General features: G+C 35.5%; 2 protein-coding genes and 1 pseudogene across 2 annotated transcripts; 2 read left to right on the plus strand and 1 right to left on the minus strand.

Annotated features, from left to right (window-relative positions):
* The first annotated feature begins 1070 nt into the window (after positions 1 to 1070).
* LOC105546641 (olfactory receptor 2A12) lies at positions 1071 to 2107 on the plus strand. Its single transcript, XM_011989919.1, has one exon. It carries the CDS (start codon positions 1128 to 1130, stop codon positions 2058 to 2060), a length of 933 nt encoding a protein of 310 aa, XP_011845309.1. The 5' UTR covers positions 1071 to 1127; the 3' UTR covers positions 2061 to 2107.
* Positions 2108 to 15080: 12973 nt separating this feature from the next.
* On the plus strand, positions 15081 to 16119 carry LOC105546642 (olfactory receptor 2A2). Its single transcript, XM_011989921.1, has one exon. The coding sequence runs from the start codon at positions 15144 to 15146 to the stop codon at positions 16098 to 16100; it is 957 nt and encodes a 318-aa protein (XP_011845311.1). The 5' UTR covers positions 15081 to 15143; the 3' UTR covers positions 16101 to 16119.
* A 7836-nt stretch (positions 16120 to 23955) lies between these two features.
* Positions 23956 to 24524, minus strand: LOC105546686 (annotated as a pseudogene).
* Positions 24525 to 24527: the final 3 nt, after the last annotated feature.

Raw genomic sequence — 24527 nt, forward strand, 5'->3', positions numbered from 1 at the left:
CTGATCATCCTTATATTAATAAGTCTTTGGAAGATTGTTCTATACATCTAATTGCATCTTCAATGAATTTAAGGTTCTAATTATTTACTTTGTTTTACCTTTCTGGTGTTAAATTTGTATTTTAAAACAAACATGTTAAGCAAATTTTGAGTGGAGGAGTTTTTATTTTTATTATTGTCATTATTATTATTACTTGATTTTTCTATCTTGTTTCTCCCTCTTGTGGTCTTTAGATTTTGTTGTTCTTCACCTGGCTCCAAGGGCCCCTTATAAAAATCAGGTCTTATAACACTTTCTCAGGTTCTGTTGATCAAATTATAGAACTGGCAAGCATATTGACTTCTTGAATGTCACTTTATCCAGCAACCCAATAGTTGTTTTAAAACTTCTTTCATGGCCCCAATACAACCCCTTAGCTTCAAACAATCACATCAGTACCGCATCTCGCAACAACTTGCCTTAACCCCATAAAAGCTAAGTTTCCGGTATTACTCTCTGCTTCCAGACTTGGAGCATATTATGTTTCTGATTCATTTCTGGTGTATGAAGGAGCTGTCACATTTTAAACTCTCTGGGGTTTGCATTTTGTATTTTATCTCTCATATCCATGTATTTGAAGTAGAGGAGAAATTGGAAACCCATCTTGAGCAAAAATCTTCACTCTCTTCTTATGTAAATATGTCATCAGTAGCGTAGGTACAATGATAAAATTCTTCATGTCACTGAGCTCAACTTCTGGGATAAAATAAAGATTGGTGAAAACAGTGGTACATGAAAGAGGACCGGCCTCTATCTATTGCCTCATTAGATTTAGCTGATTGTTGCTTTCAATGAATATCACGAAATGACAAATCTATTTTTCTCAAAAGAAGCTACAGACACCAATTTTAACACGAAATCTCCGAATTTTTAATATTAATCAATAACTACAGATTTTAAATATCTCTAAAAGCCAAATTTGTGAGTCAACATCAGAGGACTTTGGGCTGGATGGACCCATGAAATACTGATTTGTGGCCTCTGGCATAAAATTCATGCTCTATAATGAAATGTTTTTTATTTTCTCCCATCAGCTGTGAAATTTCTGTCTTAAGTACATCACAGGAATTTTTTTTTGTCACGAGAACATGGAAAGCAATCGGACCTGGATCACAGAAGTCGTCCTGCTGGGATTCCAGGTGGACCCGGCTCTGGAGTTGTTCCTCTTTGGGTTTTTCTTGCTATTCTACAGCTTCACCCTGATGGGAAATGGGATTATCCTGGGGCTCATCTGCCTGGACTCAAGACTGCACACACCCATGTATGTCTTCCTGTCACACCTGGCCATCGTGGACATGTCCTATGCCTCGAGCACTGTCCCTAAGATGCTAGCAAATCTTGTGATGCACAAAAAAGTCATCTCCTTTGCTCCTTGCATACTTCAGACTTTTTTGTATTTGGCGTTTGCTATTACGGAGTGTCTGATTTTGGTGGTGATGTGCTGTGATCGGTATGTGGCAATCTGTCATCCCTTGCAATACACCCTCATTATGAACTGGAGAGTGTGCACTGTCCTGGCCTCAACTTGCTGGATATTTAGCTTTCTCTTGGCTCTAGTCCATATCACTCCTATTCTGAGGCTGCCTTTTTGTGGCCCACAAAAGATCGATCACTTTTTCTGTCAAATCATGTCGGTGTTCAAATTGGCCTGTGCTGACACTGGGCTCCACCAGGCGGTCCTCTTTGCGGATTCTGTGTTCGTCTTAGTGGGACCTCTCTGCCTCGTGCTGGTCTCCTACTTGCGCATCCTGGCGGCCATCTTGAGGATCCAGTCTGGGGAGGGCCGCAGAAAGGCCTTCTCCACCTGCTCCTCCCATCTCTGCGTGGTGGGGCTCTTCTTTGGCAGCGCCATCGTCATCTACATGGCCCCAAGGTCAAGCCATTCTCAAGAACAGAGGAAGATCCTTTCCTTGTTTTACAGCCTTTTCAACCCGATGCTGAACCCCCTCATCTACAGCCTTAGGAATGCAGAGGTGAAAGGGGCTCTAAAGAGAGTTCTCTGGAAACAGAGATCAATGTGAAGAATCATTTGGGGTATCCTGAGTGTGTAAGCATGGTTCTCACGACCCTGGGTCCTGGAAATTCTTTTTAGTTCTTTAATTTACTCACACCCAGTACTGTTTATCTTTGGACTTCTTATAAAAAGAGAAACTGGCTGGGTGTGGTGGTTCACGCCTGTAATCCCTGCACTTTGGGAGGCTGACCCGGGCAGATTACCTGAGGTCAGGAGTTCGAGACCAGCCTAGCCAACATGGCAAAACACCATCTCATTAAAAATACAAAAATTAGCCAGGCATGCTGGTGGGCGCCTGTAATCCCAACTCTACTTGGGAGGCTGGGGCAGGAGAATCACTTGAACCCAGAAAGTGGAGGTTGCAGAGAGCCGAGATTGTACCACTGCACTCCAGCCTGGGCGACAGAGCAAGACTCTGTCTCAAAAAGAAGAAAAAAGAAAAGAAGAGAGAGAGAGAGAGAAACTAATTACTTTTACTATTTAAGTCATTGATACCAAACCTGAGATAAACTTATGAAACAGAAAATCACAATCTGATCCTACTCGTGAATAATCTGCAAACCTCTTAAAGAAAATATTAATAAAATAAGTCCAGCAGAATGAACTAAGGATGTATTATAATGAAACTATGTATACCCTTAAAATGCAGCAATAATTTAGCATTAAAACAAACAACAAAAATAACTTGCCACGTTAACAAATTAAAGGATATATTTCATATGAACATCTCAGTAGATCCAAGAAAGTGTTTGACAAGATTTAAGATCAATTCTTTATAAGCTAATATAGCAGTAAGACTTTTTAAACAGAATCTACCGAAAACAAAACAAAAATAAAAACAAAGCAGACGTCATGGTTAATGGTGAAATGTTAGCATCTGTCCTTTTCAGATAAAGAATCAGACACAAAAAGAAATCACTCGTTTTTCTTGATTTAGCTTTTTGTTAGAGATCCCAAGCAGTACAGTTAGACAAAAAGAGCAAATACACCCATGCATGCACACACACGCACATACACATTTGAGAAAGAAGCAGCAAATTGTAATTACATACGAATGACATTACTGCATATGTAGGAAATTCAAAAGAATTATAATAAATTTTAAAGTTGCTTGATACAAAATCAATATGAAAATCTATTATATTTTTAAAGCAATAACAAACAATTAAAATGAAACTTGAAAAAATGCTACCACACTACAACAGGATTTAATTCTGAAATGCTTAGGAATAATAACAAAGAGTATACAAAAACTCTAAAGAGACAATTGAAAATTTATTGAGAGGCTATGGTAAATAAATAGATATAGAATGTGTGGGATGCCAAGTTCTTAGACTGAAAAACATAGTATTACAAAGATTCAATCTCCTTATACAATCCCAATCAGTATCCCAGCAGGGTGTGTGGATGTGTGCAGAACTCAACCAACTAATCTTAAAATTCAGGGGACCAAGGCTAGCTCAAACCCTATTAAAAGAGAAAGGGTACAACGTGGGAGGATTTGTTCCTCCAGATATCAAAACACACTATGTAATGCTAGTAAGTAGAACAGTGTGATATTTATACACAGATAGACCAATATAAACAAACCAAACAGTATAGAAAGCAAATTAGCATGTATTTGCTTTTATTAGAACTTGCTATATGAGAGGTGTTGCATGGCATATCACTGGGGAATGAAAAAGCTTTGAAGTAAATGGTGTTGGGATAACCAAGTCTTTATAAAGATATTCAAATCATGCAGAAAATTCAACTTCCAGTGTATTCAAGATTTAAGTGTCAAAGGCAGAACTCTAGAGCTTCTAGAAGAGATACAAGAGAAGGATTTTTAAAACAATACATAAAATTGCTATTGTTAAATAATATCTGATATTATAAAATCTTTAAGTTGTATTAAATAAAAATATTAGTATATGTGACTGGGTTGAAATTAAGAATTTATGTTAATCAAAACAGGGCATAAAAAGTAAAAAGACAAGCCACAAAATCTTCTCCTGGAAGACCTTCTAATTTATTGGCTCTCAAGCAGTACCTCCCCAAAGACTAGCATATTTCAGAGTCTCATGCATTGTCTTGACTAGGTGACTTTCAATCATATCTCTTCAGTCTATCTTTTTATGGCATTATTAAGTACTTGAAGTTTTTCTTTTTATATATTTTTTTCATATGTGTTTTGTCAGTTTACAATCAGTAATATACAAGATCACTGTACACATCAATTTTGTCTTGTCATAGATGTGTCTCTAGTATCTAGAGAAGAACTAGGTACAGAGAAGATTCTCAATAATTATCTGTTGACAGATGACCAGTAGGTATCCCCAGGAAAGTGTAAGCCCATCCACATTCTTCCTGAAACCAAGGAGCAACCAAGTTAGGGGGAGAGAGATGCACTTTTATTTTCTATTTGTTAATAATTTCTATTTTGCACATGAGAAGATCAAAGAATACAGAGGTTGAGTAACTTACCCCGAGTCATTGAGTTAGCATAATCAATGGAAAATATAGAGTTTTAAAAATAGGTTCTCTGGCTCCAGAGCTTGTATTCTTTTTTTGTCAAAGAATAGAAGTTTATGTCCAAGATCAGGTGCCAAGCACTGTCAAGCTCTAGTGAGGACTTTCTTCTGGCTTTCAGAGGGTGTCTTCCCACTGTGTCTACACATGACAGACAGACAAAGAGAGCCCATATTCTCAATACAATACTAACTCTATGTACAAGTGTAGCTTACACCAATGACCCAATGATTCAAGACATAAGATAAACATATCTCCCTTCTACCACCATGAAGGAAAGTTATCAGGATCGTTGAAGGAGGACTTTTTCTCTCTCTCTTTTCTCTTTCTTTCTTTCTTTTCTTTCTTTCTTTCTTTCTTTCTTTCTTTCTTTCTTTCTTTCTTTCTTTCTTTCTTTCTTTCTTTCTTTCTTTCTTTCTTTCCTTTCTTTCTTTCTTTCTTTCTTTCTTTTTCTTTCTCTCTCCCTCCCCCTTTTCTTTCTTTCTTCTTTTTCTTTCTTTCTTTCTTTATTTCTTTCGTTCTTTCTTTCTTTCTCTTTTTCTTTTTTTCTTTCTCTCTTTTTCTTTCTTTCTCTTTCTTCTTTCTTTCTTTCTTCTCTCTTTATTTTCTTTATTTCCTTCCTTCCTTCCTCCCTCTTTTTTTTATGGAGGACACATTTTTGTCTCCTATGGAATTCTCAACTGTGAATACTCTATTGGGAATAATTATTATGATATTGAACCACTGTCACTGAAGGGAATGAATATCCCCTTCAACCATGAGATCTAGTGATCATTAATTACCATGTATGGTAATTACCATGTATGGAGATATGTCGGAGTGGTAGTTTTACAAACTTAACTCTATGGGTAAATAAACAAAAAAAAAAAGTTGTCAAAATGTAAGTAAAAGAGACCTTATAATAAAGGTAGTATAGACACTAGACTTGAAACAACTAAAATTAGTAGGGGAAAAAAGATAAGTCATTCAGGTAAAAGGAACAGCAAGAGTCATCATAATGTATGGCATCTTACAAAAATTAAGATAAGACAAGAGTAGGATAAAAATAGAATTTTTAATTCTGAAATCACCTTAAATTTAAAAATGAAAGCGGAATAGAAGTTTTTTGGCAATACAGTATATGAGTCATTTTCAGATTTTGTTGTAGTGAGAAAATTTTCTGACATAACAATGTCTAAAACTAATAAAGAAGCAAGAGAAAACTCTTTTGTCTTTCCCCATTTTATCAAGAGAAAAATCTTTTCCAGCAAGACATCCTCTCAGCAGATTGTTTGCTTGTATTGCTTTGGCCAAGACTGAGTCAAATGTAAGTCCTTAATCCACTTACTAACAAAGAAGACGAGATTGAATGCTTGGCTTAGATCAGTCATGGTTTAATCTCCCCTAGCTCATAGCAAGGACCATGTTCTCTGATATCTGCACTGCCTGAGAATCAGTATAGGGTCAGCAAGGAAATGAGCAATGACCATTGAGCACACAACTGGCTTATTGGCCAAATGGTTTAAATTCTGAAGCTAACCTCCTTAAATCTTGAAAAGAAGTAGGCCTTTGAAGTGTGCAAATTTTCTCATCCATCAATTTTTGGGACCCAAATGATACTCTGTGAAAATGAGGCACAATGTTTAAAACTATAATGGCTATAATCTGTAAATATAATAAAAAATTATTCTTACATCAAAGGGACTCCTTTAAGAACCTAATCTGATACTGCTTTAAAAAAAAAGATTCTGAATTAGAATAAGGATTTTAGTTACAGAGTAGATGCTCTTCCTTCTGCTATATCAAATATATATATATATTTCAAAACAGCGTGAGGAGTATAAAAACAGTTCTATAAAAATATCTAAGATTGTCAGTTTATCCTTCTAGCCATATGTTTCTTTAAGATCACAGAAATATCTGCAATTCAATTAACCAAATATGTAAGGGATGTGATTGTATTTTCCTGTATTGCCTAACTTATTTTCATATTGGGCAAATGTTCTTTTCACACAAAAAATTAAAGTCAAAATGCTTTCCTAAAATATTGTGGGATCTCATTTTTGCTAAGTTATTTATCTGTCCTACTGTCTTTGCATCTGTATATGTTAATGAAGAAATTTTGAGGATATTGAGCTATCAATCATAATTATTTCTAGGTGCTGTGACCTAAAATAATTTTATTTTTTTCATTGAACTTTAAAAAAATGTCTTTATTTTGTACATGTTGAGCTTAAGTCCTTCCTACCAAAAAGAGGGCAATTTTTTTTTCCTCTTAAATTATGTAGGGAGACAGGATGACAAAGAAGTATTAAGACTTTTAAGAAACAGGGAACATGAGTACAGATTTCCTGTTTACCACCAGCATGGAGCAAAGGGAATGCAGACAGTTTTCTCTCTTGATCAGTTGTATCCCTCATACCTATAACCTGAACTGTGCCTGACACGTTACTGGTGTATGATGAACACTTGATCAAGGTAGACACTGGGGGCCAGCACCAACTTTCCAACTGTTGAACAAAGTGCAATGCAATACTGTTGTCCCATTAATAAGCCCAAACATGGAGGCGAAATTGCTGGAGAAGTCTGTGACTGTAAGAGAGAAAGGCAACATCTCCCTTCAAGCCTGTTCATCCACAGTATATTGACAGTGGCAACAAGTTAGAAAACTATCTATTGGGCAGTATTTTCTCTCACCTGATTTTCTAGGAAGGAAGTATGTATTCATTAGAATGCATCAGCTGCAAGTAACAAAAGTCATGTTAATGACTTCCCTCCTCTGCATGGATTCTTTGTGCCAGTTGCTAAGACTGCCTACCTCTTCCACCACCTCATATGATACATCCATTCCAACTTTTTATTGAAGACTTCCCTTAATAGTCTGCTATTCTCTTTCTGTCTGGACTGGTTCCATCCCAACAATTCCATCTGCCTTTATCTTCAGGTGGACACTCTAGTTCATTAATCATGCCAACCTCTTTTTTGGTTTACTCCTTTGTTTTGATGGAGCACCTCCCACAATAGCTTTATAAGGTTAAGGTGAGATGCAGTCCAGAAGTGATGGTGAAAACAGCCCTTAACATTTCAAATCCCTTACCATTGTTTATATTATTTTATCTTCTCCAATAACCCACTGAAATCCTATGAAGGAAGTAGAATTTTTAAAAAAGAAACAAAAACAGTAAAAACTCAAGCCCTGCAAAGGAGATATTTCTCTCTCAGAGATGGCAAATGTTAAAATATGCTTAGGCCAGTTGTAGGTATAGTAATTGATATAATCCACAAACACCTACTTCAAAATTGACTCTCACTTAATAAAGGTCCATCACCACTGATGGAGCCATGTATACTTTACAATATTTATTATTGCTAAAATATAAAATGTTGATCATTGTAAATTTAACACTCACAAGAAGTCTAAGACTTTCCGTGAAAAATGTTTTGCTCTCACCATTTCAAAGATTAGAAGCAAAAATAGGCAAATTATGATATGTGTTTGTATCTATAGTAGCCTGTATTAAATGTCATTATATTGTACTCAACAAAAGGAATAAAATTGTGCTACTCATGCCAGTCTGAACAAATATGCACCAAAATATTATTCTTAGTTCTATCCAGGTGTTGGTGAGTCAAATTTATTTTTCTGTAATAACCTCATATGAAAGATGAACAATAAAAAATACTAAAAGTAAAATATTACTTAAACACTATCTTGAAGCATTCTTATAATAAGTGCTTCTTTGGTCTGTCACAGAAGGGAGACTGATTTGGGCTGAAATAGTTGAAGAGGGCTCCATGAGGGCTTTGAAGGGTTGGTGTTATATATGAATTCAAGTGGGTAAAACAAGATTAAACTGACTTGAAACAAGGAATAGGAATTTCAAGAAGGGGAGCTGCTGTAGGATAGCGCTTGAATGAAATAGAGTGTGTGCACTGGAGAATAAGGAGATAAGTGGAGGGAAGCTCTACTGGCCACACAGATCATTTTAAAAGAAAATAACCCCATTAACCTCCTCTTGAATAGATATATTTTAGCGTTCTCCACAATAGATTAAATACTATTATTGTGAAGTGCTTCTTCCACCATAGTTCAAAAACTAAGACTCTATAGAGAACTAGATTAAAAACAGACACGTAGTAAGAAAGAACTGGAAGGATTTTGCAATCATCACTCAAAGAAAATGAGAGAAAGAGAGAGAGAAGCATGCTCATTTTATCTGTAGATCCTAACTTAGGATGAGGAAATCAAAATGTGGCTAAGAAATTTAGAGATGTTTGAGATAAAAGGCACATTGAAGAAATTTAAGGAAGAAGATGAGGTATACCTGAACTGCAAAGTCAAAAATACTTGTAAGTGAGAAATGTGGAATGATTATCAAGAAGTCACAGTCTCTCCTCTATAGTCAAACAGCAGGAATTGGAAAGTGGAGCAATTTTAAGACCGATAAAATAAGTAAGTTTTAAGAGAATTTAATTGATATATTATCTTGAATATTTTGTTTTCTCTCCAAGATCTTATCTCTTGAACAGAAATCCTGTCCCCATCCAATTTCAAGTAAACACACTAAAATAAATCCCATGAGAATACAGAAGGAACAAAATGAATAAACATGTGAGATGCTTTGATTGGTTTACTTGCTAACAGAAAAGCAATACATTCTATAGTTTCCTCTAGGGAGAATATGAGTGGATGTAATCTCACATGGTTCTGTTCACGGAATCATTATTTTTGTCTGGGGAGTTAGTTGTAGACAAATGATAATAGAATAAGCCCCGGCTTGCACAAACTAAGTCTATCATAAAGTTCAGGAGAGCTCTGTTGCTGAGTTTCACCTCCCAAGGAGGCCCCTTTAGAGACGAGAATCAATCTCAGTCTCTTTATTCTTCCCTCCTGTCATTGAGGTTTCTTCTAAGCCCAAGGCTATGTTTAAAGAAAAGACTACAGATTATGCCACTGTAAGTAAAACTGATTCGTTGAGAGGAAGTTTGCAGATGGGAAAAGGGAACTAGAAGTGAATGACATTACCAGCTTAAGGTATTTTTGACAAAACACCTCCTTCATGTAGTTTCCTTCTGGCCATAAGCCTATGTTTGTAACTGGGGTCCTGAGAGGAGCTCTGGGGACCACTACCGGTCGTCACAACCATGGGGTGGCCATGGTTCCTCTCACCCTCCTGGTCCCTCATCCTCATGTGCCAGTGCCTGGCTTTGTCATGACTGCCCCAGAGAAGAGGAAGAGATAATATCCATGTAGGATATTATCTGGCTAAAGTGCTAAAAAGATCTCCAGCGACTACATGGCCCAGGTGCCTCTTCTTAAAACAAAACACTAAATCGAAGTTACTAAGTAGTTCACTTGTCCTGAAATTGATTGATCTTCCTTCTGCCATTGCTAACTGTCTGCCCTTCTGATTCTTGAACCATGGTCTGGCTAACTAGAACCCACTGCTCAGTTGTTCAAGAGAGAGATGCCATTCTCTCATAGGGCAACCCAGTGCCTGTGGGGAAAAGATTCTCCTTTTTGTTTCCTTTTTTAGCAGAGGAACTGTTAAACATATAACGCGTTTCCTTGTTCTTATTGGATCCAGAAGTCACTTTCCAATGATTGTTTCAAATCATCAATAAAGGTTTTTATGCACTTATTAAGTGCCTTATGATAGATAACTCATTTAATCCTCACAACCATCCTATAAGGTAGGGTTTGTTACCCACCCCGTTTTGCAGATGGGGGAACTGAGGCACAGCAAGGCACAGAAAAGTCATAAATTTAGTGTGTAGCAAAGCCAGGATCCGAACCCAGGCAATAGGGCTCTATCTAGAATCTTTGCTTGGTTTTTTTTTTGTTTTTTGTTTTTGTTTTTTTCTAAATTATGCTATTCATTAGGATCAAATTGAGTATCAAAAGTAACTACTGAGATGGTAAGTAATTTATGAGTGATTGGAAATATTTGAAAAATCTGTGCTGTCCCAGAACCCCATCTTTGATAGCCATGGCTTCCATTCTGACTAAAATATCAGTAAAAACATTTATTTTTGATTGGTGTTAAATATCCTAAATATGTCCCCTTTTCTTCCATAAGATTCTCTCTCTCTCTCTCTCTCTCTCTGTCATAGGCATGGCAGAATAGCACTTTGAGTTTTGAAAACCTGTATTTTCTTTTTTAATATAGGAATGAGGTTACATTAAATGATTCTTTTCATCTCTTCAAGTTTTCTTTTTAAACTTAATTTTATGACTCAAAATAGAAAAACAATGGCAATGAAAACAAAATGTTTTTATTTAAATTCAGAAATAACCAAAAATGAATGCAAAATAAATGTGAAAGAGTTTGCAAAACCGTAATGATTGCGTCAGATTTTTAATTCCAATGATTTAGATTTTTGCCTCAATTTTGTGGTCTCCGTAATGCTGTTAATAACAGCTAACCTTTATTAAACCATTAACAGGTATCCTAGTGGTACTCATTCTTCACATCAGCCCTTTAGATATCTGTTGTCGTCATTTTACAGATGAAAATAGTGAGGTTCAGAATAAAGGACTCAACTTTGTAATGTTCACCATTCAGAATCAAGGTCAGAGTGACGGTCTAAAGAGCACTGCTAAGAATGCTTATCTCATTCTTCTTCAGAGACCGTATTTTTTTAATTACTGCTAATTTTGTCATGCTATGGAAGAACAGAGAACTGTATCCATGAAGGCTTTTTCCTCATTCTATGCGCTGAAGATCTTTCTTTGATGCGTAGCTGGAGTAGACTCTCAAAGAAAACTTCATTTCAGGCATCTGTGTCTTTATTGTGTCTGCTCAGGCTTTTTCTCAGAAAAAAAATAATCTGACTTCTGAAACTATAAAATCCGAAATGCAAAACCATGCCAATAATGAAAAAATGTGTTCAGCTTGCAGTATACTTTTCTATCATCCTTGGCTTCACAAATGAGCTGATACAACATTAGTTTGTGCAAAGAATCACTATTATAGAGTTGTCGTCACCCTATAATCCTTGCTAGCAAACTCTTAAAATGTACATTTGACATCTCATGTTACATTTGGTTTGGATGCAGTTCACATCTAATGAAATTAGACTAACAGTTCTATTTGCTCCTTTATTTATTCCATTCCTTCAGAAATCGTTTATTTTGGCTACTGCTTTCTTTCAGAAATGTCATACCAAAAAAAATCACATGTAAAAGTCTATAAATACAGATAATTTTACTTATAAAACTTTGATTAGTCAAAATTCTAACCATTTGGCAAAAGGAAGCTCATGATGCATTTGTAATTGCTGAGGCATCCAAGTGCTTGCTACCCTGGGTCCCTGAACTGGGTGCAGAAACACAGAGATGCACACAGCACATTTGAGAGCCACTCTCTCACATCCCACAACTGGGAATCTGTCTCAGGCTGCCCTCGCTCTGTAAGCTGTGATCCCACTTCACCTCTGGAAGGTCTCCTATGTCTCATCAGAAGACTGTCTTTGGAGAGAAATGTAGTCTTTTCAGCTCCCTGTTTCTTTCTTTCAAGTTTTAACTGGAAATTCCCAGAAGTTACTTTATAGATGAGAAAATTAAAAGGCATTGAAATGTAGTTCTCTGTATGATGAAGTTCATTTTCTTTGACCAGTGCAGATTCATAACTTGGCTTTGTTTCTGCCCTCGTTCACAATTTGGTGGACTTGGCAATAATTTTCAACCTGATTTAAGATCCACTTCTACTTTTAGTCAATAGACAATGTTGATTGTTTCTGTATCAGGACAACTCAGGAAAAAAATATATGCTTCCGTAGGAGAAATGATACTGAAGTTTTTCAGTATCTATTTACTTGTTAGGGGTTAATACTTTCTCATAATTTAGTGACATTTCTCCCACTTGAAGCTCTAAGAAAGTCTTCTAAGATTAGATATTCCTGTTAAAACTTGGTGAGAAGACTGGGTATGGTGGCTCACGCCTGTAATCCCAGCACTTTGGGAGGCCAAGGTGGGCAGATCACTTGAGGTCAGGAGTTCAAGACCAGCCTGGACAATATGGTAAAACCCTGTCTCTACTAAAAATACAAAAATGAGTTGGATGTGGTGGCGCATGCCTGTAATCCCAGCCACTCTGGAGGCTGAGGCAGAATTGCTTGAGCCCAGGAGGCGGAGGTTGCAGTGAGCTGAGATGGCGCCACTGCTCTCCAGCCTGGGCGACAGAGCAAGATTTCATCTCAAACAAAAACAAAAACAAACAAAGAAAAAAACTTGGTGAGAAGATGAGCAGAAATACAGTAAACTTTAATTCTATATTTCATTGTGAAGTTTTTCCAAATAAGAAATGTCCTGTTTTGTTTCCTGTAAAGCACAAAGTTTATTAAAAAACAAAAGGTGTGCAAACAATTTATACAAAAGATAAGTCGCTGAGTATTCCTAGTTTGTAGAGGTCATCAGTATAAACAATTTCATGCTTAATTTAAAGAATTTTCCTGCATATATGTGAATAGATACAAAAGACATAAATATGTTTATATTCTAAAATATAAATCAGGTCATATAATACACATATACATTAACTTCATGTGATGACCTAAAGATCAAAATTGTCCTTTTTGGTATTCTGTGTTGTAATAACAGCCAAATGAAAATAATCTATCACCAACTGATAAAATTTTAAGTTAATTCCAATTTTTAAATTTTTTTAATTTTAAAAAAATGTTTGTGGGTATATAGTAGGCATATATATTTATGGAGTATATGAGATGTTTTGATACAAGCATGCAATCTGAAATAAGCACATCATGGAGAATGGGGTATCCATCTCCTCAGGCATTTATCCTTTGAGTCACAAATAATACAAATACAATTATACTCTTTAAGTTATCTCAAAATGTACAACTATGTTATTATTGACTATAGTCACCATATTGTGCTATCAAATCATTATTCAAAATTCTTTTTAAATATAAATAAGATTACAAAGAATAAGTACAACCTTTTGCTCACTATGCTTCAGGTACATTATGTTTCTTTCTTTCTCTTCCCAGAAGTCACCAAGTGATTCTTGTTTAGAGACTTTGCCTTTACTGTTCCCGTACTGTTCCCTGTGAAGAGAATGGTCCTCCTTTAGCTCTGGGCAGGGTTGTGGCCTTTATTGTTTAGGTTCCTTTCACCTGACTCTTCTTGAGGGGTACCTTTCCTGATCATCTCGTCTAAAGGAGCCTTCCTCAAACCAAGCAACTTTCGATTATTTTATCCAGATTATTTTTTGTTGTTCTTTTCACAGTCAGTAATTATCTTATTTACAGATCATGCACTCCAGGATCATTTGTTAAAGGATGAATGAAGTACAAATTGAAACTGGACAATATTGTTCTCTTATCAAACAAGCAAAGGTTGAAAATAAAAATACTTAGTAGTGATGACCATGTGGGGAAGAGGCATGATTCTGAGGTACACATCAGTGACACATGATATTGGTATACACTAATAGAATTTATATAGGTATAAATTACTAGAATTTATATTGGTAAATTTTCTGAAGCAAAGCTGGAAATAGATATCAAAAGCTTTTAAATATCAATATATTTAGCACCTGCAAATTCACTTTTAGAATACATTCTCAATTAAAATTCATCAATATAAGCCAAACATAAGTTTGTAAGAATATTTATCTCAATGCTACCAAACATAAGAGAAATAGAAACCAAAAATTTCTGGCAAGAAAAAAAATTCAATAAATTGTAACAAAAAGGATATTGTACTGCTTTTATATATTATTATATATTAATGTATTTCCTTTTATTTTTGTATGTTATATATTTACTATTTTGATTTACAGACTTGAAGCTATTTTCTTCCATTTCAATTCTTTCACATATGACTAAATTTTAGCATTAAGTGCTGATGAAGAATTAAATAAAATTCTTGAAATAGAACTACAAACCTTAGAGATGGAAAGTAGGTGCCAGAGGTGCTTCCAGGGAGTCTTGGCCAGTGGCTGAAAAAACGAGGGTTGTAGGAAGTTTTAAAGAAACTACAAAAGATGAAAAGCTGTTTACAAAAGATTTTAAATCTCAAATATGAAAGTAGAATTCATGTGAGAAGGTAAATGGATTGCTAAGCGAGAATATGAAGAACAGAGTGCCCTAATCACTTCATATTGGATAGAAAAATACAAGCATGCCCAGGATACAAAACCACTTTGTACTGCAGCATTTTGTCAGCGTTATCTCTCATTTCACTATGTTAATAACTAAGGATTCCACCCTATAAAAGAAGCAGAGTACCTGAATTCTCCAAAATGACACGTGTTTGCATGCATGTATGTGTATGCAATAATACAAGATATATTATATTACACCTTATGTTAATCTGTTTTTTATATATAGTAAGCATTTTAGCTAAATATTTTTTCCTATTACTCTATTGGTACCAGAGGATTTTTTAAATTTAATGAGCATAATTGAGTGGTTCCAGTAACATATTTGAAAACAAATTCAACAAAGAACTCATTCAAAATAATATATTTCTTAATTCCCCCTCTGAAACACTCAGCAAATATTGTGCATCTTTGGCCCACAGCTCTGACCTTTCTGTCCTAGATGAGGGTTTGTCTTTCTCTGCCACAAGAGCATGGAAGGCAACCAGACATGGATCACAGACATCACCCTGCTGGGATTCCAGGTTGGTTCAGCACTGGAGCTTCTCCTCTGTGGACTTTTCTCTGTCTTCTATACACTCACCCTGCTGGGGAATGGGATCATCTTTGGGATTATCTGCCTGGACCATAAGGTTCACACCCCCATGTACTTCTTCCTCTCACACCTGGCCGTCATTGACATGTCCTATGCTTCCAACAATGTTCCCAAGATGTTGGCAAATCTGATGAACAAGAAAAGAACCATCTCCTTTGTTCCATGCATAATGCAGACTTTTTTGTATTTGACTTTTGCTGCTACAGAGTGTCTGATTTTGGTGGTGATGTCCTATGATAGGTATGTGGCCATCTGTCACCCTCTCCAGTACACTGTCATCATGAGCTGGAGAGTGTGCACGATCCTGGCTCTCACGTCCTGGTCATGTGGGTTTGCTCTGTCCTTGGTACATGCAATTCTCCTTCTAAGGTTGCCCTTCTGTGGGCCCCGGGATGTGAACCACCTCTTCTGTGAAATTCTGTCTGTCCTCAAGCTGGCCTGTGCTGACACCTGGGTTAACCAAGTCTTCATATTTGCTACCTGTGTGTTTATCTTAGTCGGGCCTCTTTCCTTGATTCTGGTCTCCTACATGCACATCCTCGGGGCCATCCTGAAGATCCAGACAAAGGAGGGCCGCATAAAGGCCCTCTCTACCTGCTCCTCCCACCTGTGTGTGGTTGGACTCTTCTTTGGCATAGCCATGGTGGTTTATATGGTCCCAGACTCTAATCAACGAGAGGAGCAGGAGAAAATGCTTTCCCTGTTTCACAGTCTCTTTAACCCAATGCTGAATCCCCTGATCTACAGCCTGAGGAACGCTCAGGTGAAGGGCGCCCTCCACAGAGCACTGCAGCGGAAGAGGCCCATGGGAAGGGTGTATGGGCTTTGCCTTTAAAACATGTGGTTTGCTGAAGCAAGAATTTTGAATATATTTTGTAGAAGAAGTTTAATATAAAAATGATGACTGATTAAATTCAAGCTTTGAAAATAGGGCAATATTCAATGGAATATATGTTCTCTAAAATCGAGGAACCATCTCACTAGATAGGAGAGCAAAATTATCAGAATATTTAGCCTTTCCTTTAAAAATGTTAGGACAACTTTTTGTTTTTATTTTTATTTATTTACTTTTTATGTCACAGTGCCATTTTATATAATTTCCTGAAACAGGCAAAATGAAACTCTGGTGTTAAAGGAGATAACAGCATTGTTTTATAATAGCTAAAACCTGAAAAGAATCCAAATATCTGTCAACAGGCAGAAGTCGAGTAATCTGTTGTATATTCATGCAGCAGAATACTAAATAACAAAGAAAATGAATGAACCTCAACCTTCAGTAACATGGATGAATATTACAAACACAGAGTGATTAACAGCCAGACACAAAAGGATGTATGATTCCACTTATGTCAATTTCAAACACAGGCAATAACTAAACTATAATGTTAAAGCCAGGATATTAGACATCATTAGGGTGAAGGGAGTAGATAGTGACTGGGAGGAGTAGGAAGGCAGCTGGGTAATGGCCATTTACTGATAATCCCTTGCCCTATACATTTATGTTTTGTGTACATTTTAAAAATAATTTCTACATTTGTTTTAGATTCAGGTTGTACATGTGCAGGTTTGTTACACGGGTGTATTGTATGATGATAAGGTCTGTGGTACAGATGATCCCTCCACCAGGTACTAGGCATAGTACCCAACAGATCATTTTGCAGTCCACACACCCTCCCTCCTCATGCTCTCTAGTAGTCCCCAGTGTCTACTTTCCCCATCTTTATGTCTATATGTACTCAAAGTTTAGCTCCCAGTTATAAATGAGAATATGTGGTATTTGGTTTTCTGTTCCAGTATTAATTTGCTTAGGATAATGACTCCCATTTGCATACATATTGCTACAAAGGACATAATTTCATTTTTTATGGCTATGTAGTATTCCATGGTATATATGTACCACATTTTCTTTATCCAATCTACATCTGATGGCCGCCTAGGTTGATTCCATGTCTTTGATATTGTGACTAGTGCTGTGATGAACATACACATGTATGTGTTTCTTTGGTAGAAATATTTCTTTTCCTGTGGGCATATACCCTGTAATGGGATTGTTGAGCTGAATGGTAGTTCTATCTTTAGTTCTTTAAGAAACCTCCAAATCGCTTTTTGCAATGATTGAACTAGTTTACATTTTCACCAGCAGTGTATAAGTGTTTCCTTTTATCTGCAGCCTTGCCAGCATCTGTTATGTTTTGACTTTTTAATAATGGCCATCCTGACTCATGTAAGATGGAATCTCATTGTGGTTTTGATTTGCATTTATCTGATTATTGGTGATGATGGGCATTTTTTCATGTTTGTTGGCTGCTTGTATGTTTTCTTTAGAAAAGTGTTTGTTCATGTCCTTTGCCCATTTTTAATGGGGTTGTTTTTGCTTGTTGATTTGTTTGTTTCTTATAGATTCTGAATATTAGACCTTTGTTGGATGCATAGTTTGCAAATATTTTCTCTCATTCTTTAGGTTGTCTGTCTATTCTGTTGATAGTTTCTTTTGCTGTGCACAATCTCTTTAGTGTAATTGCATCCCATTTGTCAATTTTGGTTTTTTACAATGGCTTTTGGGGACCTTGCCAACAATTTTTTTGTCAATGCTGAATTCAAGAAGGGTATTTTCTAGATTTTCTTCTAGGATTTTTTAAAGGTGTGGTTTTACATTTAAGTATTTAATCCATCTTGAGTTATTTTTTATATATGGTGAAAGTAAGGGGTCCAGTTTCACTCTTCTGCATGTGGCTAGCCAGTTATCCCAGCACCATTTGTTGAATAGGAAGTCCTTTCCCCATTGCTTATTTTTGTTGACTTTGTCAAAGATCAGTGGTTTTAGGTGTGCAGCTTTATTTCTGGGTTTTCTATTCTCTTCCATTGGTCTATATGTCTGTACAACATCTTGTATCCCTTGATGGAATAATTTAGGAGTAAAAGGGAATAAGATATGGAAAACTTTAGATCAATACTAAACTATGTAAAAAGCTCTAAAACATATTAAAGCTTTAGGATTTGGTAAAATGAAGGAAATCCATGAGTAAATATTCAAATTGTCCTGAGACAATAACAGTTTTGAGCATTATTCAAACTTTACACTTACTCTTGGGTGATGCTAATTACTGAGAAGGCAAGATTGAATTACCTGTTGAAGCTCTTGAAATGTTTTTCATCAATACTTTTTAATGTTTGAACCAACTTGTATGCAGATGGTGACACCAAACATCCTGACACAGCTTTGTTACAGCCAACATCATTTATCTTTCATGGTGGCAAGAGATCTCCTAGATTCCTGAGACTGGATTGAACCACTGTCTTTATGATGATAATGGTGATAAAATAAATAATGAATACTGTTTCTACAGTTGTTAGCTAAGGCAGTATATTAATAAATCAGTTTTACAAGTATTATCTTTATTTAGGGTTTTAAAAACTGATTTCCTTTGGATGTACAATACTGTCAAGTTAATAATTTATTTTTCAATTATTATTAGGGTGTCTGACAAAGTTGGTAAATTTCTATATTTTTATAATGCACTAAAACTATGATCTACCCCAAAGTCAAATTTTTACTAAAGGTGTAAATGTTTAAATTTTTAGCAAGGAGGCATGGTTGTTTCAAAGCTATCAGGTTAACCATTTTAGCAGATTAATATTGGAAAAGAGGTAATTTCTGCAAACATATTTAACATTTATGGCGTATACAATGCAAAGGATACATTGATTATTTTTAAATATACGAGTGATAATAAAAAATGACATGTCAGGGTTAACTAACAGAATGTACCTCAAACTAGGGGAGGAGTCATTTAGAATTTGAACAAGTTATAGACAATCACGAGGTTCACCTTGATGAGAAGAAGAAAGCAGGTAAATGAAGTGAGTTAGAGCAATATTAACAGTAAATATGGGGAGCAGATAGTAAAAGCTTTGATAGGCATTAATATAGTTGGCCAAGGTCAGTTATTAATGAATATTTATGAATATTAGGACATTTACCACATGAGGACCCTTTTAGACAGAGCCTGCCAAGGCTTTCATCAGTTTGGGTAAGATTACCATGGAAATGAAGTGTAGAATGTCATATAGAAGGTCAAGAACTATGATAAGTAAACAATGTCTTATGATGAATTCATAGTTGTTTATAGGCATATCTACAGCACAACACTGCTTTTCCATATACAAACCATGAGAAAAGTTTAGCTTATTCTTTAATGCTCTTATTTAGGATTTGCTGTGATGTGTGATAAGAAATGAGAAGCCTATTCAACACTTGGATCTCAGCTATGGGCTACTCAGCTCAGAGAGAAGTTGCATTAATCAAACATGAGACATACCAAACAGGCCTATTTTTATCATTTTTTAATAAAAAGAAAGAACAAATCATCATAGATACTTAGTAATACATGGAAAACCCTAAATATAATGTAGAAGCCATGAAAAGAGTTTTATTACTTGAAACTTAAGACTCATATTAGGAAAGAGAGAAGGAGAGAAAGAGAAAAAGAAAGAAAGACAGAGAGAGAGAGAGAAAGAAAAGAAAGAAAGAAAGAAAGAAAGAAAGAAAGAAAGAAAGAAAGAAAGAAAGAAAAAAGATGTTAGATAAAAGTCGGTTATCATATTGAAATTAGGTCATATTTTTAGGTGTTGAAAGACAACAAAATCTTCAGTCTTGCTTTGGAATAACAATGTTTAATCACCAGTAATATGTTTTTAAATTTTGTTATGAGAAACTCTTTTAAATACAAAAGCATGGCAAGAGCATACAGTATATAAAATATCAATCTATTGTTGAACTATTACGTTTCTTCTTTAATAGTAGGCATTTCATCTACTAAGCTTGATAACATACGATACATAACACATGCAACAACATCAATGAACTGAAGGACATTATGCTAAATAAAATAATCCAGTCACAGAAGAACAAGTACTGCATGATTCTACTTATATGAGTTATCTAAAAATAGTCAAATTCATAAAAACAAAACAGAATCTTGTTGCCAGGGACAGAGGGCAAGGGGAGACATGAAGTTGCTATTGAATGAATATACATTTTCCATAATGCAACATGAGTAAGTTCCAGAGATCTGGTGTACAACATTATGCCCTATAGTTGACCATACTATATAGTGCAATTAAAAGCTTCTTAAGAGAGTAGATATCAAGTTAAAGCCTCTTGACAAAATAATAAATAAATAGATAGATAAATAAGAAATCCTAACCTGTATCATTCAGGAAAGATTAGGGACTTAGTTGGGATACATTCCTTTATATTTTATTTTAATTGAGAACTTCTGGAAATATGATGCCTTAATACAGGGGAATAAATCTCAGTCACTCTGAAAGCCCAAAGGATAAGATGCTGTGGGGAGAGAAATGTGTTTTATGGACACCTTTCAAGTCATAGAAACAACTTCACCTAATTATACAGCTTATAATATACACTGAAATAAAATACTCTTGCATTTCTCCGTGCTTAGTATTACTCATTTGTAATTATCCCACATGTATAACAAAAAACAAAAACTACAAAACAAAACACATAAAAACAATGTGCGCCTAAAAGACACACAGTGTGATGAAGTTGAACTGTAATTTAAATAAAAAATAATTTTAAGATAAAATGTTTTGTATTAACTGAAATCAAAATTAAGAAGGAAAAAGAAAATATTAGGAAGTCAAATTCAGCCAAATAAAGTAGTAGTATATTATGATTAAGTTGTTTTTATCCCCAGAATGCAGAAAATACTTAACATGAAAACAAACAATGAATATAATTTGTCACACTAACAAATTAAAGGATGCATATAATATGGCCATCTCCGTAGATCTAGAAAAGTATTTAACAAAATTCAATGCCAAGTCATGATAAAACTTTTTATAACTTATATGGCAGTAAGCCTTCTTAAAGATAACCTACAAAAAAAAACCACCAAACAAACAAAAAACACAGCAGATAGTCTACTGAATGGTGAAATGCTAGCATCTTTCCATTTAATGTAAAGAACAAGGAAAGGATACACATCATTATCATTCTTTTTCCTTTTTCTCAGTTTTTTACTAAAGATTTCTACCAGTACAATTAGACAAAAGGAATAAATACATGCACATTTGAGACAGAAGAAACAAACTGTAATTAACGCAAAGGACACAATTGTCAGATATACAGAAAATCTAAAATAATCTTCTGACATACTATTAAAATTATATGAAACTTTAACAAGGTAGCTTGTTACAAAATTGGTATGAAAATCTATATTTTTGAAAAGCAAAAACAATTAAAGTAAAATGTTACAAAATTCATATGACGACGTACCAAGAAACAAACTGAATAGAATATAAATTATGGAAGTAGATTTATGCCTTTTTTAGTTCTTGCTAAACTACAGGCAGCACGGCATGATCAAGCACTGGAGAAGGAAGAACTTTGTAGTAAATGCGGCTGGGACAATTGAGTCTCCCTAAAAATACTCAAAGCCTGCAAAAGAACTCGATTCCTTGTGTATTCAAGACCAAAGTGTCAAAGACACAAAGATAATGTTTTTGTAACATATCTAAGGGAAGATTTTTTAAAATAATGGACAAAGTTGCTTTGTCCATTTGTTACATAAAATAACATACCAAGTTGAAAAATGTTTAGATTGCATTAAAAGCAAATATTGATAAATTGGACTAGATTGGAATACTGTTGACAAGCAAGTTATGAAATAGATTTATTTTTGTTTCATTTTGCTTCTAGAAATCAGGGATTCATTGTTTCATATGCTTGAAGTTTACAATCAGAAGGTATTTTTTCATATTTATGAAAGTACATCACTGTATGAAGTACACCACTGTACTTCCTTTATTACATGTTTTAAGACAAATGGTAGCTAGAAATGCCCAAATCTTTTTGTGAGAAGATGGCAAAAGGATATTTGAAAGCAAATGGCGCAGAGCATTTTATCCATGGAATATTATGCACCAGGGAGCTGGGAGTCACTGAGAGAATACTTATGTTCAGGTATATGAAGGCTAGAAATGGGTGTGTTGTTTTAAAATTGGCTGAAGAGAACCAAGAAAGGTAGAAAAAAAAGTATAACACATACTGTTACACAACAATTTATTTCAGGGTAAGAAAAGAAGCTTGATAGATATAAAATGTTCTGAGATGACAAATTAAGATAACTCAGTCTCTGAATATTGGAGTAATTCTCAGCTTTAGAATTTTCCTGCCCTATCAGTCTATGTGATTCCCTTCTTTACATGCTAAAAGTGTATCCACTGTAAGAACTCCAACTTGTCCTGAGGTTTTGTTATTTATCATCTTTCCTTGTGATTCCCCATGCAAAGTTATCATCAGCTACCAGATGAGGGTCAAGAATTACATTTCCTTTTAATCCAGGATGAGATAAGAGTGACTTTCTGAATGTATAATTAAAACTAGAATGATTTTAACATAAAGGTATAAACAGCTTCTAGTAAATTGCCTGAGAAATTTTAAAGTAAATAACTAAAAATCCAAGTCCCTGATATGTCCAGTAGTGAAAAAGCTAATCTGTATGAGATGTCTCTGTGCTTGTTTTTATTGGATTGTTAACATTATTATCTAACTATATTGGAGCAAACATGAGTATTTATAATCCATAAGCCATTAAGTCATATATTTTGTAAGTTATTAGGAGAAAAGCCTCACTCTACAATGACTCCAAAATGACCACTGGGTCTTGTTCTTAAAACACATCTAATCATAATGTACAGTCCCTGAGACCCTACCCAGTGAAGGTCTCTGACTTTGAATCAGCTGGACCTAGACTAGTTCATAGATCTAGAACAAGTATTGGCAGGCTAGTGTCCCTGGGCCTCTTTGATCAGTTATTGTTTTTGTAAAGAAAATTTTACTAAAACACAGCCACGCCCATTCATTTACACATTGCCTATGACTGCTTTTCCAGAGTTGAATTTTTATGATGAAGAAGATGGTCCTCAAAGTCTTATATATTTTTCTGTGGCCTCTAACAGGAAAAAGTCACTAACTGTTGACCCAGAGAATATATAATGTGCTCTAACATGTTAATTCAATGGGTACAAACTTTACTAGTATTAACTGTTTCCCAGTTATTGGAGTTAGATTTCCAATCATTTCAGTAATGAATAATCCATTAAAAATTTTAGACAGTCGAGGGGATATAAAATGCTACCTGATGGTAACTAATTTACATTTTCTTGCTGACTAATGGTGTAGAGCAGCATTTTATATGTTTATTGACCACTTGCATTTCTTTTGAGAAGTGTCTGTTCAAGCACTTTGCCCATTTTATAAAATTTGTTTGTCTTTTAATATTAATTTGAAGGAGCTCTTTTTATATATTGTCTATAGTTCTTTGCTGGATACAGGACAGTGAATTTTATCACTTTGTGGATGCATTTCTTGTTTCTTAATGGAGATTTTGATAAGCACAGTGATTAATTTCAAAAATTTTCAATGTTAATTATTCAAATTTTACTTCTATTGATTATTGTGTCTTTTCTACAAATACATTTCTACCTAATTAATGAAGGTATTCTTCTATTTTCCTCTCAAGAGTTTAAGATTTCAGTTTATATGTTTAAGTTAATAAATATTTAATTTTAAGGTGGCATTTATCCTAGCAGAAGACAAAAAAGCCAACTTCCACATTTTGTAGGGAGCAGGGCCCTCTCCTCCTGGTGCCCTTTGAGAGGTCTTACATCAGTCTCTCCTTCCTCAGTGTCCTCCTCAGGATGCTCTTGACCTCTGCATTCCTCAAGCTGTGGATTAGAGGGTTCGGCATCTGATTGAAAAGGCTATGAAACAGGGAAAGGACCTTCTGCTGCTCCTCAGTATGGCGGGACTTGGGGGCCATGTACATGACAATGGCACTGCCAAAGAAGAGCCCCACACACAGAAGTGAGAGGAGCAGATGGAGAAGACCCTTCTGCGGCCCTCCCCAGACTGGATCCTCAGCATGGCTGCCAGAATGCTCAGGTAAGAGACCAGCACCAGGCAGAGCGGCCCCACCAGGATGAACACGGAAGCAGAAAATATGACCACCTGGTTGAGCCAGGTGTCAGCACAGGCCAACTTGAGGACAGACAGGATTTCACAGAAGAAATGGTTGATTTCATGAGCCCACAGAAGGGCAGCCTCAGAATGAGAACTAAATGAATGGACCAGAGCCAGGAGGAAGCTGAGTTCCCAGGATGCCACAGCCAGGACAGTGCACAATCTCCAGCTCATGAGGACATTGTAACGTAGGGAGCAGGAGATGGCTACATA

This window comes from Mandrillus leucophaeus, unplaced genomic scaffold (genome assembly GCF_000951045.1).
Source record: "Mandrillus leucophaeus isolate KB7577 unplaced genomic scaffold, Mleu.le_1.0 Scaffold365, whole genome shotgun sequence".
NCBI classification, from domain to species: domain Eukaryota; kingdom Metazoa; phylum Chordata; class Mammalia; order Primates; family Cercopithecidae; genus Mandrillus; species Mandrillus leucophaeus.

What these genes read in the sequence shown, in the direction of transcription:
- LOC105546641 (XM_011989919.1), top strand. Translation starts at nt 1,128, where the DNA reads ATGGAAAGCAATCGGACCTGGATCACAGAAGTCGTCCTGCTGGGATTC.
- LOC105546642 (XM_011989921.1), top strand. Translation starts at nt 15,144, where the DNA reads ATGGAAGGCAACCAGACATGGATCACAGACATCACCCTGCTGGGATTC.